We start from the raw sequence: 18221 nt of genomic DNA on the forward strand, positions 1-18221 counted from the left end.
TAGAATTTTTAATGAAAACCCTGCGCCCTTTTCTGAGCTTGTCCTTTGCGTTAGCATTTTAAAGATGCGGGCTGCAAAACTGTATAAGAACAAGCTTTCAACTTAACAGATCTGCAGTCAAGCTGCTCCTTCTGTTAAACTCTACGAACCCCAGCATAATAATTTTACTACACTGATAAAAAACCTTTTAGACCTTGGGCAAAAACGTTCATCATGTTCAATGAATGGAGCATTCTGTGGAAGTTTAGTAGGGGGAGATTCGAAACACTCGTATCAAAGCATTGGCCATTCCTAGCACCTTTATTTCTAATACCGAGTCCGTTTGGTTCAAAGGAGGATACAAATAGAAAAGCGAAGCGTTCAAATTCACTATTAGTTAAATTACGTTACTGCCACCTGCTGGACAAAAGTAAAACCAGAAGAAAGTGCAGGAAGTTATACAAACTTATGTCAAATCACTGCGCATGTATTTATTGCTTATTTATTATTTTAACTTGACAATGATACGTTGGTTAAAAAAAATAGCTTGGAAAACAAGCATTTGCAAAGCAATAGGTCTCGCATTATTAAAGTTTGAGCTATTGGCATTGCTAATAATAATTCAACACCAATAGCTCAAACATTGAGTAATGTGAGACCTATTGCATTGCAAATGCTTTTTTTCTGCTGTTTTATATAGCGCGAACTAGACCCAAAGGTATCAGAGTGCTTACATGTACACCAGTTGAATTACAGACAGAATAGAATGTAAACTTTTAAGAATTAGAAATGTGAATTTACAATCGTAAATCATGCAACTTCTTGGTGGAAGCCACACATAAGCTGTAGAAAATGCAAAGCACTTAGAGGTTCAAACCAGGGCAAGTATTAATTACTAGTGTACGCATGTTAACACAAGTACTAGAAGTGTAGAGCTTCTAAGGCAACAAAGCACGGCCACCAAAAGGCTTCACAAGTTTATGCTTGCAATATATTTACAAGCCACGGTATCCTAAATCAGACTAACTGGTTAACAAGTGTTGGTATCAACAAACAAAAATTGAAAAACCGCTCGTCAAAGCAGAAGCCCTACATCCACTTGGAAAAGGTCGTATCGCTTCCTCAAATCACTGAAGGAGAGAAGCTATTAATAAATGTGGGTGTTTAGGCTCACACGAAAATAATCATTACCACTGCCAGCATATATTAAAGCATTACCCAGTCTACATCTAACTACAGGAGCATTAAAGGATGATCAAACTCTAAATCGTGCAAAACCGCCCCATGAAGATTGGAAGTAGAGATGGTTAACTCCAACTTACTTTCCTAGGACTGTCATGCAACAAATTAAATCATGTTAAAACTGGCTTGCAACAAAGCGAATAATGTTACTTGAACTTTTTCTTCATGCCGATCATTTACGAAATCCTAAACGTCTAACTGCAATTTAATATTTGATTGGTCAATGATCCTAGACCTACTTCTTACACAGAGGTTTTCAGCAATGTTGAAATTTCTGAAGTAGATTTTAACCAGGCTGTGTTGCTGGCACAAAATGCCTACTGGGAAGTGTCTGTGGTGGGCACTGTGATAATATTTATCACAAACTAATGCACACCAACTGAATAACTAAGGTTACTCCCTCTAGGTGCCTATCTCTCCATGTGTAGTTTGGTGGATAGGTCGAGGCTTACTCTGAGATAGTAAGGATTAGAGGCTCCATTATGCCGAGACAAAAAATAGCACATAAGCTGATTACGGAGTCAGAGTTAGAACTTTAAAGGAGGATGGTACTTTATTTACGAGTAGGTAAAACAGGGTACTTAAAGCTAGGACACAAAAGAAACCATAAGATGCCATTGAAAATTGCGACCCCCAACTGTGCTTATAAGAGTTTACATGGTAGGCACTAGATAACTCACGATTGAGCCCTATGCAAATACTAGCCTGTGGGACAGCATTTGTGATGTACAAGCTCTTTGGAGCTTGTTGAGCTTACAAGGTAGAATTTCCACAGGTAACATGACAGAGGTACCAAAAAGGGCAACCCGGATGATGGCGTGACCACAGTAAATTATTACAGGCAAGGCAAAAATTAAAGGGTATGTTCCCATTGCTCCTCATTTTTATACAATCCTGTCATGAACTTCTAGGTCCATTAAGCTCGAAAGCACTCAACGTCCTAACCTGCTTTAAGTAAGCATTCTTGTGTCTCCTTGTTAAGGTTTTCGACTTCTGTACTTCTGTAGTGAGACACCAAGAGCACAAAGAAACTGCCGATTCCGATGGCAGGGAGAAACAAAATAACCTTAAATAGAATCTGAACCCTGGTGCAAGGTGGGTTTAAGAGGTAGGAAGTCACCTCAAAACAGCTTCTTCGAAGAAAACTAACGTGCAATGTTAGACACTAAACGGAGCACAGCATGTGATCTACATCAACACATGCTGCAAAGAATGTATTTGCTGTTACACATCAGGCCATTTGGTTTATGGCTCTGTGGCTCAGGAGTTTCAACCAGGTTACAGGCTGTTAGTCCAAAAGTCAAATTTTAACAGAACACAGCAAAACTCCATCAAAATCCACAGGACCACGGCGGCTGCAGAAGAGCGATACAACTATTCTAACTAAGGTGGTAGACTGGCCCCAGTGATCGAGACTTGTGTTATCTGTTCATACATATATTTCTGGCACAACAAGTTATTTGAACTTATTTCAGATCATACAGACATCATTAACAAATGAGACACCTCAAGAGCGTTAATGGTGATTAAACGCTGCATAAAAGGCCGAAGCAAGCAACACCCGCTAATAAAGAGCGCAAAAGGATTTGAACAAATGGAGAATTTTTGGGTGTACCGAGATGACTACCCGGAAGATTCGGTAAGGGCATGTTGACCATCTAATTTAGGGGCTGTTTAGCATTGGCACAAAATGTTAATAGCAAGGGGAACTTTGACAGGGGAACCTCGTTTTGAGGTGCTTTGATCAAAAGTAACAGCCTATCCGCGCAACAAGGTTGGGAGGAAAAATAAGCCAAGCACCAAAATAAAAGTGGCCCATTAGTACATCTTGCAGTGGCCCACACTTGCAATCGGGACGGTTTTGAATTTGAAAGGACATGTGGTATAGGTGTTTGAACAGAATGCATGGATCTGTGTTTGTTGCACGAAATGGATGCATGTGCTAATAACGGAAATCAACAGTAAAAACAGTCCCAAAAAAACATAAAATAGTCAAACAAACTGTCAAAACACTGACACACACCGGCGTCTCAGACCAGCCCCTCTGGCACTGCTAGACTGCCTGTAGTCCAGTCCGTCCCTGTTGCGCATTAGCAATGCTTTTTATCACAGGAAGAGACAGATTAGGGTTTTCCCATAAATCAATGTGCGATGTTTAAAGAACAAAACCCCTCTATCTGCTCGTTTTCCACCGCTGTATTCCTTCTGAGGACAAGGGCTTGAAACCCTGCTGGGCGTGCACGCGGCTGGTGTCGACACGTGGCACGCTCCAGAGCCTGCGTCACAAGCAGTCTGTAGCATATTGATGGCTTCGCAGCTCTTATTGTCCCCAAGGGAACCTCAAGACTAGTGCCTGGGGAAGGGCATATTAAATCGCTCGTTGCAATCAGCTAATGTGATGCACTGGAGCGGACTTAATTAGAGAACCGTAACGAAAAATTAATCTGAGATCTCAGTTACTGTGCAGCAAAATAAATTGTGGCGATAAAAAAAAGTTTTAGACAAGAAACGCAAAGCAATTAGTAAAACAAAGCACAATTCCTTCTCTAGAGAAAACCACAGTCCGTCCCAAACAGGAAAACAAAAGCACTTCTATCCAAAATAAAAGCAATTTAAGCCTAGGAACACAAAACGCATTGTATAATAAAGCACAATCCTTTGGAAGAAAAAAACATGGTCCGTTTCAAACTGGGAACAAGTATTTGCAATGGGGGGGGATGGACATGCAAGGAGGCACGGACAACAGGAGGGAGGGCGGGGGAGAGAAGGTACGACAACGGGAGGGAGGGAATGGGTAAAGAAGTCGCCAAAGCATGTCGTGCCCGAGGAGGAGAACCTCATTACCTGTGATCCCTTTTGCGGCCGCTTTGATGTTCTCAGTGGCCGCCCGGCTCACTGAGAACATCAAAGCGGCCGCGAAATTGCTCCCAAAGGCTGCAGGCGGACAAATGGTGCGTGCGCCCGGGCACACATGCACTGTGCCCAATCCGCCTGAAGACTTTGGGAGCATTTTTAAAAGCCCCTTTCCCTTTTTTTAATTCTCGCAAAGCATCGCTTACGCGATGGCTATAGCGAGACCTAAAAATGACTCCTGGTAATCTATACTCTTCCCTTATTGAGATATTACATATTCATATTGCATACAAATTGGGCACAAGCGGTCATTACCCAAAGCTGACCACTTACATATAAAAGAAGCAGGAGGTAAGGTCCCTAATCTGAACTTTATGGGGATGTATGTGACTGTCTATTGCAAACTCCATGGCCAGACCTGTGATACCTAATACAGCGTTAAATTTCCTATCATGGAATATCAGAGGGTACACAAATCCCAAAAAGATTCGTCATATTTTTGCATGCTTAGATGGATGGAAAATTGACATTGTAATGTTTCAAGAAACGCATGAGGCTCCACATTCACATGCACAAGTGGGGAGATGCTGGGCTGAGTGAATACACTGCTCCAAATATTCATCTTATGCCAGAGGTGTCTCTATATTAGATTAAAAAGGCACAAACTTCAAAGTAGACACTGATAAACACATACGGTCCAAACACTGATGCGCCGGAATTTTTCGAGGAAGTCTGGCAACACCTAAGTACAGATACTGATCAATTAATGCTATGGGGAGGCGACATAAACATTGCGCTAGATGACGAATTAGATAGATCAGGAAATAAGACAGAACACCACACACGCGCCAGAACCAAACTGCTAGATATTATGTGCGATCTATCCATGAAAGACATCTGGAGAGAGCGTTACCCAGGGGTTCGTGAAGCGACACACACATCAGTGGTACATGGCAGCTGGTCGAGATTGGACTACTGGTTGGGGTCGACCGAAATATTATTATGGACACATGCAATCACACACATGCCCAAGATTTTGTCGGACCATAACCCCATAAAATTGTCTCTGAACATCCCAGATTATGTCCTTCCACCATACCATTGGCGATTTAATGCCGGGGTGCTTACTGACCCACTATATGTAGACACCATTGGAAAGGCGATTAAAGAATACTTCCAAATAAATGTACAAACCACTGACGACGCTGGCCTCCTATGGGAAGCGTTCAAGGCTACGATACGGGGAGTATGTATGAGCACAACAGCTGGGATTTTAAAAGACATCAGAACGCAATTGTCAAGCTGCAAATCCTCACTGCGTGCATTAGAACGTCAATATGAGCTAACGCCAGCTCCCACCATGCTGAGCGACATCAGAAACACACTTACAGAACATCAAAAATTTGCAGCAGACGAAATCAAGTATTTAAGTAAACAGCATGTGGCCAGATCAAATGGTGAGGGTGGTCGACCTGGAAGAGCACTAGCGTCTAAAATATGCACGGGTCACAAACAACAAGTAATTACACAAATTATCGGGCCAGACGGTGTAACACACACTGATCAAGCGGGCATCTTACAAAGCTTCGTGCACACCTACCAGGATTTATACACATCACGACCGGTTGCCACACAACAAGAGACGCTACACTACCTGGAAGACATTGCTATCGCTTGGCTATCTGACAATCAGAGGCAATATCTAGCCCAGCCATTAACCGTAGAAGAAGTTACAGAAGTAATACAAACACTACCAAACGATAAAGCGCCAGGACCTGATGGGTTCACGTGTGAATTCTATAAAACATTCTGCGATTCACTGGCACCACATTTAGTAGACCTGTTTGGTGAGGCACTCGAGGCTCAGATACTAACGGCCACGCTGCGCGAAGCAATGATAACAGCATCATTAAAACCAGATAAAGATCCCACCGCCAGTAACTCCTATCGACCCTTATCACTAATAAATGTAGATTCAAAAATATTGGCTTAAGTCCTGGCCACGCGCCTACAACCACTTATGCCCGCACTAGTCCTCCCAGACCAATCAGGCTTCATACCCTCTAGAAACACTACACACAACACGAGAATGCTTTTTGCTACAGCACATTACCTTACACCAAACACGAAAGCTGCAGCAATTATGCTGGATGCTGCAAAAGCCTTTGATTCTATTGAATGGTATTATTTAATCACAATTCTTCATAGAATGGGCTTTCCTCGTATATTTACTCAATGGGTGCAGTTACTCTACACCAGACCCACAGCTAGAATTAAGATCAACGGTTATGTGTTGGAAGCTATTGACATAGAGAGAGGGACGAGGCAAGGCTGTCCTCTGTCCCCTCTTCTGTTCGCCCTGGCACTGGAACCCCTAGCCTGCATAGTGAGACAGAAGCATCACCATTTGGCAATTCAATGTCCGAACAGACCGTTGCACATCTCCTTATATGTGGACGACATGCTACTGTACGTCAAAGACCCAGCCATTAACTTAGACCCACTCTTAAGAGCGTACGTCAAATTTGGGGGTTACACTGGACTACAAATTAATTGGGATAAATCCTCTGTGTTCCCATTGACAGACTCTACATGACAGCACACGACTGAATACCCGCTAGAATGGCAGACGGACCCTATAAGATATCTAGGCATATGGTGTCACCGCGACACTGAGGTGGTCATCAGAACTAACTATGGAAGGACGATAGATGCACTCAAAGACAGGGTCAAAAGATGGATCCAACTCCCGCTGTCACTAGCTGACAGGATGGCAATCGTGAAGATGGTTATACTTCCTAAGCTCCTCTATCTTTTTAATAACATTCCAATCCAACCTCCAAGAGAGGTCTTCAAACGCATAACCACGATGGTGCTACAGTTGCAATTGATATGGGCAGGCAAACAAGCGCGCATAAAATTAGACACACTAACATTGCCCATTCACAAAGGAGGCTGGGGAGTACCAGACTTCTGGCTATATTACCTATGTGCTCAGGCCCAATATGCCACTCACTGGTACCACAAAACTCCATACCGGACTCATGTAGCGGTGGTGGAGGGAGACGCTGCATCGATCCCACTTGATGCCATCATTACGCATATTAGGCCTCCGCTTCATAAAAACGACAAACACGATAGACACTACGAACGCAGCTTGGAGACGTCTGGGCCAAATGATGCACAAACTACCACTCTATGCTCCGGCGTTGCCCCTTCACTACCACCCGAATTTATCTGTCACAGGGGAGGAAGTTGATTTTGGAAAAGTTGGCATGGAGTATTGTGCCGCCTTATACCTGCTTTAACTCAACAGAAGCAGAATTCCAGACCTCACACACAACACCAAAGGCATGCAACACAACCAACATTCTTTCACAGTGTCACTATCGGGAAGGCAGAGGATATGAGTGCATTTGCCAGATTTATTTTCTTTTACACATCACAGTGTGCTTCAAAAAGAGCAAAGACATGGTAGTATGCCAGGGCCATGGATTAACCGGAGTAAGTCCTGCCTTTTCACGATACAAAAAATGCCTGACCACGTCAGACTGAAAAGGCACCAGGCATCACCACAAAGAGTCTCCATCACGTTTAAATACATGCACAAATATACTAAAATGAACAGCAGGTAATTATAACAAGCATTTACAATGCAACAGTCTCGCCTTTGCAAAAGTTAGAACTATTGGCATTATAAATGACAAAATTTTTATGTATGTGTTGGTTTTGAAAACAGATAAATAATGGCAATGTCATTTACAATGCCAATAGCTTAATGGCTCGCAAATGCCACACACAAACACACAGACGCACACACAATGCCATATTTTCCTAATTGAAGCCTTTTCCACAGATCTGTGAAAGCGTCAGAGACCTTTAGTGTGCCGTAGGACCAATTAAACTCCTCTTCGCACCCCTTTCTTCTGCATTCTCTCATGACACGCAGGCGTATGGACGAATCCCCGGAAATGGGATGCTTAAGGCTTGGCTACCTCAGTGTGGACAGGAATTGAAATTTAGTACTGACCACCTTACCCTGGCTTGCCTCTAAGCCTGGAACCTGCAGGGTTTAGGATCCTGCATGTTGCTTCGTTATTTCAAGAAAACAGGTTGGTGGGGGCCAGCACCTGGGCTACTAAGGCAACTAATTGTGCTGTCTGTGCAGCAAAACGTACTTTTAACGTATGTATACCTATGTGACATGTTGTGCTGAGCACCTGTACTGATTGCTCTCATGTACACTATTGAGCACTTGAATGAACTGACTGCATAGTGTACTGCCACCACTATGCACCACACTGGTTGTAGAGAAGTGTCCACTATCCTCGAGTGACGTGCCTCTGTACTCTCTGTGTAGTATTGTGCACCTGTGCAGGTTGTTGGTGGACACCCGTCTTAACGTATATACTGCAGAAGGCTTGCATGTTCTGTGGTGTGGCTGTCGAGTTCTGTTAAGTGCATGGAGTATGTTATGTTGTACTTCTAATACATCTAAGCTTGAGAGCAGTCTTGCACTGTTTATCCTGTGATGTGGCACATTACCGGATGGAAGCTATCTGCTGCGGTTGCGTTTCACTGCCAGTCTCAGGACTTCTGCGTCAAGTAACAAGCGCGTGCCCTTTTTCCAGGTAGATTGCGTATAAAGCGGAAATGGTGGTGGCTGCGCGTCTTCCGGCAGGAGGAAGCTCATGAGAGAATGATCTAGAGAAGAACGTGCTGTGCACTCACCAGCAGCGCGCTTGGCTCATTCACTCTTTGTGCTAAGTATAACACGGAGTTCACACAAAAGTGTCCAATGCTTTGCCTTTAAAAGGGACAGCGCAGCTCCCTGTCCGCTTTAGTTGGTAGTGCTATTTATATATGTAACGAGAGTCTATTCTTAAAACTGTGTCCTAAGCGGTAAGCACCCTGTAATGTAAAGCGTTCTGATGCCCTCTAGTATTTATCTGCGTCTGTAAAGCTGTAACCGTAACTTAAGGGTACGGGACGTTCGCCTACAGAGGAAGGTTCTGTTCGCAGTACGTGCCTTCCGAAGAGCGGGCTCTGTGGCTTGTTGCACCTCTTGGACTGTGCAGCGCTGTGACGCCACTAGCCGTAAATAGCGCCATATATGGAATTCATAAATAGAGTGTACGAGGGAGTTCGGATTGATGCCATAAAAAAGCAGTACTCACCAGCAGTGTCCTACGTTGGCAGCATGAGGTTGGATCTAAGCCCCCTTGAGCTTTTCGTGTCCTGTAACCCCCTGACCTCTTTAACACTCTGCTCCCGGAGGTGGCGAGTTTGAGACAGGAACCCGTGTGCCCGGGTTCGCCCTCCACCGCCCCCAGACACCCGGCTGATCACTGCCTGCTACTGCTCTTCCTCCCCCGGTCCCTTCTGCACTACCAGCCCTCGCTGGATTTTTGGTATATATACCGGCTTCAGCCGGTCTGCGAAAGTGTCCCCGAGCAGCGCGTGAACGCGCAGCAGTCTGCACCATCGCTCCATAGACGGAAGGATGCGTTCGCCACTCTCGGTGCGGATGCACGCTCGGGTGTTGCTCCCAGACACAGGATACAGCATGCTACAGTGCTGTGCTGTGATGTGTATAGAGACAATGCCAACATTACAACTAAAGAAACAAGCACTGTGGGGGAGAGGTCGTTGGCAGTGAAGGTGCCTGCGAGAGGCTCACGCGGTGTCGCAAAAAAGTGAAAGCATGGTGAAGCGCGAAAAGAGACGCTGCTGATGTCACCATACACGCTCACAGCTCATGTCTTCAAAAGCACGCGTTCGCACCTCATGTCTCCAATGCTCTCCAATGTCTTTTATAAGCTCATACACCTCTCCTGTCCCACTTCGATAAGCAGTCAGCTACAATAGTATTCGCTTAGCGAGCAGCTTCGCTGCATCGCTAGGCGAGACCTAAAAATCAATACTGGGTATTAGACCATCCACGGGAGATAATATCTCCTTTCATACGAATCCCTTAGAAGACAACATGGATTGGCTAGAGGACAATTCCTATTATACAATGTTCTTGTTGAAGCTATTAAGAAACATGAAAGGAGGAACTGATCAAACCCCTTTGATCTTTAATGCTATGACCCTACTAAGGAAAATGTAGACATGCTGTTACTATTCTGCACCCAACACAGGCTGCAGTGATGCATCAGCACTAGAGGGACAATGGGAGATGCTAGGCAAAGACATTACTATGACTGAGTAGGAACTCCAGATTCAGGTTTTTCCCAATCTCATTAGTTACAGTAAGCCTAACTATCCCTAAAAAGAATAGTTAAATAGATCACGGTACATCTGATGTCTGTGCAAGATTCATGTAACACAAGCAGACTCCTACCATATGGTACGGAAATGCCATGTGGAGAAGCAATACTGGGCAGATATTTGGACACTAATACCAGAGTTATCCTGCAAACAAACAGATCTCAATACCCGTTGCGCTTGAATCATGGTAAGATTGTAACACCAAAATTTATATATACATATATTTTTGGTGTTACGTTCTTAGCATGATTTATATGTATATTTAGTAACCTGGCGATGAGATTGCCAAGAGGAATACTGCAATAAAGTGGAAAGCCATAAAGGAATAGAAATACCAGAGCATGGTTACGAGATGTCCAAAAATTGACCCAAAGTTAACTAATGGTGCTATTAAGACCACACAGGAAGGGGAGCAGCATATTAGCCAGTGTCGATTGGGATACCATCCTGTTAATATTAGCATAGACCGAATAGCAGCCACCATGAATTAACTCATTTTCATCATGAACACCACATTAAACACTTCAAGCCAGAACATCTAAAAAACAAGAAAAAGGAAATGCTTACTTGTCAGGAAGCAGTCATACGGAGGTATCTGCTCAGCAATACGTACACTGGGTCAAAGCAGTGACCAGCACTATGGGCCAACTGTACACTGGACCTCTAAATTTGCAATCTAACTTTTAGCAGTTTCATGAAAACTATCTATTAATAGATAAAGGTTTTCATGTGACATCCATTTTAAAGGTTTCCATGCATCAACTTGCTGAGTAGCAAGCCCAAAACGTATTATTAATATATGCAGGTCTACAACAAAGAAAACGCAAAACATGCTTTAGTGTGCTCACCTCCATGCTCCAGAAACACCCGGACACAACGCTCTTTGCCCCGGGCAGCAGAGAAATGAAGCAGAGTCCAGCCATTAGCATCTCGTCCATTAGGAGAATACCCCTGTTCCAGCATTTTGCGCACCGTGTGGACATCACCGGCTGCTACAGCCGCCTGAATCTGCAGCTCTTCCTGCAGCTCAGGATTCCTTCGGCAATGGTGATGTAACATTCTAACTACTTCTTGTCATCTACAGGAGACTCATGAGGCCATAACCATGTGCCCTGCTTGAAGGAGAGACCAACAACAAACAATTAGTTTATACCAAAGTTTAGAGCAAAGCAAGGTCATAACTGTGTGGTATGCAGATATAATAATGTTAAATCATAAAATTTAAAAGTGCATGTGTTATGGCTGGAACCTCTGCTGGACTCCATACCTTGCAATTCTCCAAACCTATCATGCTGAGGTGCATCGGTTTGCTTTGTGAGAGAGACAACCCAGAGGTTCAATTGCAGAAAATGTATATGCATCCAAACTGATCCAGTAATTTCTTCAACAAGTCCTAAAGCTTCATTATCGCCATGCTTGTGGCAAAGACTAACAGATTCACATTTCTCTCTGCAGGTACAATTTGGTAACATAAAAGTATAACCACCATTAGGCCATACTCTCCAAAAGGACTTCGTGTCCCAATGAGAATTCAAATACCCCAGCAACTGTGCACATGAGAAGTGTAGGATTCAAGCACAGAGCCCCCGTCAGGAGGACAGTATGTCAGATCAAAGGAAAAAATAGACAAAACCTACAAAAAGCAATCATACTCCCCAAATAAAGGCTCAAATAAGTAGCACTGACTTCGGGAGACTTTAAATACCACCACACTAACACCTGGTAGCCAAATATACCTGAAAAATATTTTAACATTTCAGCTTCTGCCTACAGAACCGTTTATCCACAGGTGTATTCAAACCATCTACTGATGCTGGTGCTAGGTATGTTGGAGGATACAAACTCTTCATTGTCCAACTACATGCATAGACAATGCCCCCCATAAGGACGAGCAGCTACAGCCTTAAGTAGTAAGAGGACATAATGGTTTTCTGAATATGGCCATTCCAGCTTCTGCTTTAAGGAGGACACCAAGAAAAAAAATGTACACTTCTAAATGCCAAACACCTGTGAGTGGGCTCGGTGTTCAGGAAAAGATGTTTTATACGAGTCATTTGTCAAGTAAGCTGCTCTTATTTTTTGTATTACTATGTCTGCCCCCTCTTTTACTGCCAGAAATAAATTGCATAATTTAAGATTGCAGGCAAGATCTGATTGCCCAATCACACACACGCACTCTTGTTTATAGGGACAATTGCAAGGAGTTCAGTCATGTTTCATTTATTTCGGTTCCATAGAACCATAAAAGGTACAATGTTAGAAACATTCATAAAATAAATAACAATAAAAAATGATAATTTATTTTGAAAGAATGATCCTGGGAAATACAGACTCGTTTTAGCAATTGCAGTCCAACAATATATCTAAAATCTATAAAGTTAAGATACACATTAGTAATTAAAGGAGCAACCTAAAGCTAAAAAAAGTACAAAAAGGTTGAGTAATATCCTACGAATACATTCAAATATGACACCAATGAAAAAAGATCTGAAGAATATAGCGAATACATTGAGCTACACCAGGTGACAAGTGTGCAAACGTTAAGGGGGCATGGCTTGGACGCCGATGGAGTAAGTGGCAGAGCTTGCGAGCTCCGTCCCGTCGGCCGCTCTTTGGCATCACCCTGACCTTCCAAATGACATACAATGAACCAAAACGATTAACCAATAGCCCAAATCTCGGAGCACACCAGCAGGAACCCCCTAATAGAAATTGTCTGCGGAGAAAATTGGAGCGAGACCTAGCGGCGGGGAAAGCACTCAGACAAAATGGCAGCGCCCATCAGGAGCGAGGATCGCAGCGACACCCCCGCTGAGCACTGAATCTGAAGAAGCGCTTCAAGGCAGCCCGGACCCGTCCTGCCAACAAGAAACAGAACTGTTAACCCAGGGAAAACACCACAGCGTGGAGAGCTCAGTTGTTATGTTGTGCTTTCCTTTATTATTTGCATATTGCTTTAAGGCTCGCTCTAGAGCGTGCCACCTTGTAGAATGTCTATTACTGTTCTTGCATTCTTGTTCCATTAAGCGTCAGTTGAAGCCTTCCTCTGCAGCTGTGAGTTGTGCTTCCTGGCTCCACCTGTTTTATCATTTATCTCAATAAACCATATGAGATACAACAGCCTCCTTCTCTACTTTACAATTGGCGACGATCGGGATCGACACCCTGCAACCTAAAACCTCGGATTTATTTTTTTTTCTTCTCTTTTTCATCGTCTACAAGGAAAAAAAGAGAATCGCTTTGCAAAGAATTTAATTTTATTTCTACTATCACCTGAGCCATCTACATTTCAACGGAACGGATTCAAAGGCTGGTTCGTATGTTTTTCTTTACTGTAAAGAAGATTTACTAACTTGCAGGCTCCGGTTGGTCGCGCATGCCGGCATCTTTCAATCGAGTAGCCGGGTTCCAAGCACCATCTGACTACGCGCGACCAACACGGAATGCCTTACGTCAATCACGCGCGCCTGGGTTAATCGCGTGATGACATAATCGCGCTAGGTCACGTTGCGTGACCCTGCGTGGCGGCCATTTTGGGTTGGTCGAAGGAATCTCGGAAGACTCAATTACCGAGGCTCAGTCACCGAGGCAGTTTAAAAAAAAAAAAAAAAAAAAAAACGAACTTTATTGAACCAGCGCTAATCCATCTCTGGCTCACACCTTTGAATAACGTTTCTATCTACCAAGGAGGATAAAGATAAACAGGTGAGACTGTCGGGGCACTTGCTAATTATTAATCAACCAAGTGTTGTGTTTTAAAAGGGATTACTGCACAAAATCCTTGCATTTGTTTATATACATATATGAATTCTGGGGATCAACTCCACAGTGAAGATATTTCTGAAACAGTAATGGCTCAACAAAGCTTTGTCATTAGCCCCCCACAACCCTTTTGGGCTACTGGATCACAACCAGACATGAAGTGGGTAGAATGGAAGGAGTATTTTAATAATTACATCTGTGCTATTGATGAAAATGCTAAAATGAAACCAGAGCAAAAGAAAAGAATACTTTTACATTCACTGGGTCCTAAAGGATTAAAAACATATTCACGTATGCAAAAATTAGTTGACGCTGATTCAAGTGAATTTGATAATGCCATTGCTGATATGGATAGATATTTCGCACCTAAAGTGTGTATAGGTGTTGTGAGACACAAATTCTTCCAAAGAAAACAAAAAAAGGATGAATTAGTAGACGAATGGATTGATGACCTTAAAAAACTGGCCATTGACTGCAAATTTGGAGATTTACACGACGAACTTATTCGAGATCAGCTTGTGATGCACAATGATAATTCTCCTATTCAAGATCGCCTTTGGGTTAATGGCGATGCACCTCTCGACGATGTACTCGCAATAATGAGGAAATCAGAGATGTCGGGAAGATGTGCTACTGTGATTAAAGATACTGTTAAGGATTCTGACAAGGCGTCATCGGCTGTCTTCAAAATCCAAGGGACACCAAAATATCAGAACAAACAATCTTATAACAAAGGGTTTAGTCAACCTTACAAGAACCAAGGAATGGATAATAAGTTGGAAGACAAAAAGTGTTACCGCTGTGGTAGCAAAGAGCATATGGCTTACTACAAGTCATGCCCTGCTTTACGAAAAAAGTGTGGTATTTGTGGTCTCATTGGCCATTTCAGCAAAATGTGCCGTAGACGTACTAATGTCAAATGTATTTGGAATGAGGATGAGTGTGTTGATGGAAGTAGTGATGATGAAAGTAGTTGTGTAAAGAATATAAGAGGGAATTACATGTTGAACATTACTGAGGAAGGCAATTACATGTTAAACCTTACTGATGAAGCAATGGTGGGCAAACCTATCTGTGAAGTCTCTTTTGGCGGTGTTAAAGTTAAGGTATATGCAGACTCGGGGTCTCCATATACGATTGTCAACGAAGAGATATGGAAAAAGAATTTTACACAGAAAATAGGAGATAAATTAAATGCCTCAGATGTTAGTCCAGTAAGTTATACTGGTGGTAAAATTGAACTTTTAGGGTTCAGATGGCTTACCTTTATATTTAAAGGCAGAATGGCCAGAGGCAAATTATACATTGCAAGAAAAGGACCTTCTGTTCTGGGGTGGTATGACCAGAAAAGTCTCCATATCATCTTAGATCCGAATAGCAAAGAGAAGGTGCTAGTCGTAGATGAGGGCAGCAAATTGGAAGATATTTTAAAACATAAATTCACCAATGTAGTAAGCGGTCAGCTAGGCAAGCTTAGGGGCTTTGAGCATAGAATTATGCTCAAACACAATGCACAGCCTAAAGTGCATAAGGTTAGGCCTATTCCTCTTTTGATAAGAGATGAAGTCAAGAAGGAAATTCAGGGTCTTTTAGCCAAAGGTGTCATCGAGGAGGTAGACTCTTCGGAGTGGATTAGTCCAATAGTCGTAGCGAGGAAACCCAACGGAAAAATCCGTTTGTGTATTGATTTACGCCATCTTAATCAAAATATTGTGATTGAACGTTTTCCCTTGCCCAAAATAAACGAAATGGTTTCTTCCTTAAGGGGAGCGACTTGGTTTTCCACAGTGGACCTTTCCGCTGCATACCACCAGGTAGTTTTAGATCCTGAGTCTAGGCATCTAACAGCCTTCATCACACCATTTGGCTGTTTCCAATTTATAAGGATGCCATTCGGCCTTGCATCAGCCGCGGCTGTTTTCCAACGCCTAATGCACAGATTGTTTGGTGACATGGATGGTATTAGTTTCTTTCAGGATGATATTCTAATTGCTGGCAACGATAAAGAGGATCATGACACCAAGTTGTGGGAAGTTTTTACCACACTTAGTTCTGCTGGTTTGACTGTTGAACTGTCTAAGTGCAAATTTGGAGAAAGAAATGTCTCATATCTGGGTCATATAATTAGTGAGGAGGGCGTCAGACCAAAAACTTCACTAATAGAATGCATTATCAACTCACCTGCACCTGATTCCAAGGAAGGAATCAAATCCTTTTTGGGTATGGCTGAGTATTGTGCTAAGTTCATCAAAGGCTTTGCTTCAAAAGGTATACAACATCAGATCCCTTTTGAAGAAAAATGTAAAATTTGAATGGTCTAAAGAATGTGAGAATGAATTTGTTGAAATCAAGCGGGATTTGCAAAAAGTGAGCGCCTTGTCTAGCTTTGATCCTAATCTAGATTGTTATCTGACAACGGACGCAAGTGACAAGGGTTTAGGCGCAGTCTTATCACAGGTGGATGACAAGGGTAAAGACAAAATAATTTTGTTTGCATCTAGGGCTCTGTCACCTGCTGAAAGCAGATACCCTATTATAGAAAGGGAAGCCTTGGCTTGCGCTTGGGCTTTAGAACATTTTCGTGCATTTGTTTGGGGGAAAATGGTTCACATTAGGACTGATCACAAACCGTTGGTCCACATTTTATCCACTGATGGCACAGCTACTGCTTCGGCCAGGTTGGCAAGAATCTCTATGCGGATGAAGGAATACATTTACATGATCACATATGTACCTGGTAAAGACAATGTTGTCGCTGATTGTTTATCTAGACTCCCTTCTCCTCTGGAAGAATGCGTTGATGATCCTTGGGGTAACATTAGTATAGCATTTATTCATGATTCTGGTTTTCCAGCCATTAGCAGGGAGGATTGGTTAAGAGAACATAATGCTGACAAGGATTTAATGGAAGTTACAAAGTTTATCTGTCACGGCTGGCCGAAAGAGAGATTTTTGTCGGGCACTGTGAAGCCATTTTGGGAGGTACGTTCTGAATTATCATTTGAAAAGGAAGTTCTAATGAGGGGGGACAGGATTGTCCCACCCTCTGGGCTGAGGAAAAAAGTCTTAGAGTTATGTCACGAGGGACATTTCGGTATAGTAAGGACTAAACTAGCAGTCAAAAATTTGTTTTGGTGGCCCAAAGTTGACAATGAAGTGGAAATTTTTGTCAGAGGTTGCTCTGTTTGCAATTCTGCAGACAAGTCTTTGAGGACTCTTAGACCAGCTATGAGTGAGGGACTCATTCCTAACATGCCTTGGGAAACCATCGCAGTAGATATTTTTGGCCCTGTGGGTGACCCAAAGGAATACGGGCTTGTTGCCATTGATCTGTTTACCAAGTGGCCCGTAGTGAAGTTTGTGGACAGTGTGGATACTCAGACCGTGTTAAAGTTTTTGGATAAAATTTTTATTGTGGAAGGTCTACCTGTTAACATCCTAACGGACAATGGTGTACAATTCTTGTCCAAAGTTGCCCAAAACTATTTTGCAAAATGTGGTATCACACACAAAACGACCTCTTTGTACAATCCCAGTGGGAATGGAACTGTTGAGCGTTTCAATAGAGTTATTAAGGGGATTTTGCAAGCTGCAAATTACAAAGGTTTAGATTGGAAACTGGAAATACAAAAAGCTGTATGGTCTTACAAGGTGACTTTAAATAACTGTACAGGTGTTTCCCCTTTTGTGATGATGCGTGGTAGATTACCTAGGTGTAAATTCAACCCTGGTTGGGTATTCAAAGATAACGTCCAGCAGTGGTCACCTATTGAGGTCAAGAAAAGTTTGGAATTGGTGCATGACAAGAGTAAAGCCTACTATGATCAGCGCCATGGCGTGAAAAATATCATTATTAAAAGTGGTGATTGGGTCAGGATTAAGAAACCGTACAGGGTTTTGAAGGGGGAGAACAAATTTGATTCGCCTAAACAGGTTCTGGAAGTTCTCAGGAACTCAGTCAAGTTAAGTGACGGGAAGGTTTGGAACCTGAAGGATGTGGCTTTGGATATTTGTCAAAACCATAGTGCAGATGAGATTGTAAGAGACAAACTGACTGATTTTGATTGGGTTGAGGATTACTTCCAAGGCAGCAGTTTGCAGTCTCAACTTGC

The 18221-nt window shown here is 42.8% G+C and overlaps 1 protein-coding gene across 3 annotated transcripts in view; it reads right to left on the reverse strand.

The window, feature by feature from the left end:
• Nucleotides 1-18221, reverse strand: part of ASB7 (ankyrin repeat and SOCS box containing 7) — a 258258-nt gene that overhangs the window by 142092 nt on the left and 97945 nt on the right. For 2 of the 3 annotated variants that reach the window (XM_086958059.1, XM_086958061.1), the window contains exon 4: nucleotides 11196-11462. In XM_086958059.1, the coding sequence (XP_086814185.1) occupies nucleotides 11196-11406 (211 nt within the window). In that variant the 5' untranslated portion in view covers nucleotides 11407-11462. The remainder of the gene's footprint in view (nucleotides 1-11195; nucleotides 11463-18221) is intronic. The other variant, XM_086958060.1, reaches the window with a different exon arrangement.

This window comes from Lissotriton vulgaris, chromosome 2_1 (genome assembly GCF_964263255.1).
Source record: "Lissotriton vulgaris chromosome 2_1, aLisVul1.2, whole genome shotgun sequence".
Lineage (NCBI taxonomy): Eukaryota > Metazoa > Chordata > Amphibia > Caudata > Salamandridae > Lissotriton > Lissotriton vulgaris.